We start from the raw sequence: 2,892 nt of genomic DNA, 5'->3' as shown, positions 1-2,892 counted from the left end.
TGAATTGTTGTGCTGCTCTTTTTGGTGAACCATTGTAGCTGCCAGCTATGCCGGTGCCTAGAGAAAGGTTAACGACGGCAAGAGTAGCAGAAGTTTTACTCATTATTGGATGCTGTTAATTGATTGCAGGACCCCCTCCAAATAACAAAATGGAATTATATTATTGATGTGGACATCGGCTAATAATGATACTGTCACTCCCAAAGCAGCTTCCACGTTGATTAATCCAGAATCAGGTGGGTCCAAGAATTCAATGGTAAAACAAGCCCTTGACATGTTGAAGGAATCCCAAGAGCATGGATGTGGAGGGAGAGGGTAGAGAAGAGCCCATACCATCCAAGTCTGAGCATAGAACAGAGGCAAGTGGGGAAAGGAACAAGGAGAGGGAAAGGGAGAGAGAAATGGACAGGGACAGGGAAAGAGCAAAAGCACGGGACCGTGATAGAGGAAGGGATTCTGATAGGGAACGGGAGCGTGATGAGATTGACAAGGACCGGGAGAAGGTGAAGGATAGAAAACATCGGTCTAAGGATAGAGGTTAGTTTGAGAGTAATCTTTTCTTTCCTTACATGTATACATGGTCGAAAGTCCAGAAATGTAGTCATTTATCACTATATTTGTTTTGTGGATTTTGTTTTATTTTTGATGTTCACTACTGGTGCAGGAGGGCATTCAGAGAAATCAAGGCGTCACTCATCTCGAGGTATGCATTTAACATTCTTACGATCGTGTTTAGTTTCCGAAAAATTTGAATGAAAGTACAAGGGAAAGAAAGTCGTATTAATAATAAATTCAAACATAAGAAAATCATTTTTATTCGACATATTTTTTTTCCTTTGCTTAGTGCTTTTTAATGCATATAAATTCTAACTCTCCCTCATTTACAGATCGGGACTACCACAGCTCCTCTTATTCTTCAAGGGAGAAGGATCGCCATAGACATCATCCTTACTCTTGAACCAGTAGCCAAGGTGTACCTTTTTTCTAACCCAACTTTTAGAGCATTATGTGCTTCACTCAAGAGAAGGGGTTATTTGTTTCTTGGGAATTTTAATTGTTGAAAGCAAGCTGCTGTAAAACCATTTTTTTAGAGATATTTGTTTTCTAAGTTATCACATGTTATCATAAATTTTAATGAATTTTTTTTTAATTAAATCTTCATTTTAATGAACAAAAGTAAGTGAATAAAAATACATCCAATTCTTGTCCCATATCCTATACGCCTCATATGGCAGATGTTAAAATTATGTCTTTCTTTCCTCTTCCTCCTAAGCTGAATAGCATCAGGGTTTGGGAGTCATATTGGTGAAGAAGGCATTTATGGTATTTCATTCATGCTGCTAATTAGAGTTTTTCTATTTATAAATTTTTAATATTTTAATTTTTAATTCAAAGCAGTTTTTGTATAATCTTAATGGACTAAAACTAGGTTGAATAGGTAATCCTTGAATTAATTTCAAATTAAATTATATAGTTGACAATATAAAATAATTATTATTTTTTTTTATAGATTTTAAATATTTTAATCATAAATATTATTAACAAAGAAATAAAAATTGCCTACTAAATTATAAATTATAATGGTTTTTACATAATGCTAAACATGGAGTGAGATTTCATTTTTTTTTTAAGTGGTTTGCATCCAGATGCATTATAATTTATATCAAGGAAATCATACTTAGATGGAATGACTCCTTTGTTGGAAAGAAAAGGAAAAAAAGGCATGGCATGCAGTCCCTTTATGATTATTTTGGATCTTATGGAAGGAAAGAAACAGAAGAGTCTTTGAAATATTGAATTAGCGAATCAAGTTATTTTACGGTTTTTTTTGTACATGTTTTCGGATTGGGTTATGGTGCATGTATGTTATACATCGTGGTCCATTTTCGATTTTATTGATTAGTTGGGATTTAAGTAAGAAGGTGATTTTTTGCTCTTCCTTTTCTTTTTGGTCTTGTTGCCTTGTAAACATTGTGTATACTTTGAGGTGTATATTAGGTTTTTTTTTAATACAATTGTTTTTACTTATAATGTAAATTATAATATCATAGAAATTTAATTTTGTTTAAGTATAATATTCAAATATATCTGTAGACCCCTTTGTGGACACCACCCGGGAGTTTGAAAATTTCTCATTTTTGAAATGGGGGACCTCATGCTGGAGGAGGCAAGCAACGTGGGACATGTGGGGGAGGATGTGACCATTACCATGGTGGTGGTTGAAACTTCAGAAGATGATGGCTAGAGCAAGGAGATAGGTGGAAGCGTGGAAGATAAGAAAGAGGCGGGATAGAAGAAGGAGCAAGGAAGAGAAGCTCAGGAGGTTCCTGAGGTGAAGAGAGAGAAAAAAAAAAAAAGTGGACGGGAAAGTGGAGGTGGGTAACTAAGCAATTCTTTACCTGAAAGGAGCTTTCCAGGTACGACTATTGTGAGCTTCTTATCTCTCATTTCCATATTGATTTACTCTCATTTTCAGCTATTTTACTGGGCATTGATTTGTTGAGGGGAGCTTTCCAAGGGTCATACATTTGCTTTATTGGATCTACTCTTTATATGCATGCTTTGTCTTGGCTTTATATTTTGGTATCTTTATTTTTCTCTGGTAAATACGCGTTAATCCTTCCCAGAGTTTGATGAGTAAAGATCCTACTCTTGTTTCATGTGATTCTACCTGTATTAGCCCATGTATGTTACCTGAAATGAGGCTTTACACGTTCCTATTTTGCTTGTTTTCCTATTTGACCTTCTCTCTGTTTTTGCTCTGGCTCCTATTTCTGTTTTTCCTCTTTTGTTTCTGGTGTGTTTGAGGTGCTAAGTATCATAGTTGGATTGGCCGCTTGCTGGGTTAACCATTTGCCGAGTTGGCTATTTTGTTGGCATGTTCCCAGGAGG

At 35.7% G+C, this 2,892-nt stretch overlaps 1 protein-coding gene across 2 annotated transcripts; it reads left to right on the top strand.

The window, feature by feature from the left end:
• Nucleotides 1-174: 174 nt before the first annotated feature.
• Nucleotides 175-994, top strand: LOC117913388 (cyclin-L1-1-like). Of its 2 annotated transcripts, none has more exons than XM_034828364.1 (3): nucleotides 175-537; nucleotides 677-703; nucleotides 888-994. In XM_034828364.1, exons 1-3 carry the CDS (start codon nucleotides 297-299, stop codon nucleotides 956-958), a joined length of 339 nt encoding a protein of 112 aa, XP_034684255.1. In that variant the 5' UTR covers nucleotides 175-296; the 3' UTR covers nucleotides 959-994. The 2 variants fall into 2 exon arrangements, with proteins under 2 accessions (XP_034684255.1, XP_034684246.1); XM_034828355.1 differs by having other exon boundaries at nucleotides 665-703.
• The last annotated feature ends 1,898 nt before the right edge of the window (nucleotides 995-2,892 follow it).

The sequence above is a fragment of the Vitis riparia genome, chromosome 1 (genome assembly GCF_004353265.1).
Source record: "Vitis riparia cultivar Riparia Gloire de Montpellier isolate 1030 chromosome 1, EGFV_Vit.rip_1.0, whole genome shotgun sequence".
Classification (NCBI taxonomy): domain Eukaryota; kingdom Viridiplantae; phylum Streptophyta; class Magnoliopsida; order Vitales; family Vitaceae; genus Vitis; species Vitis riparia.
Note: the sequence above shows the minus strand (reverse complement) of the source record. Positions and strands in the feature narration are given on the sequence as shown.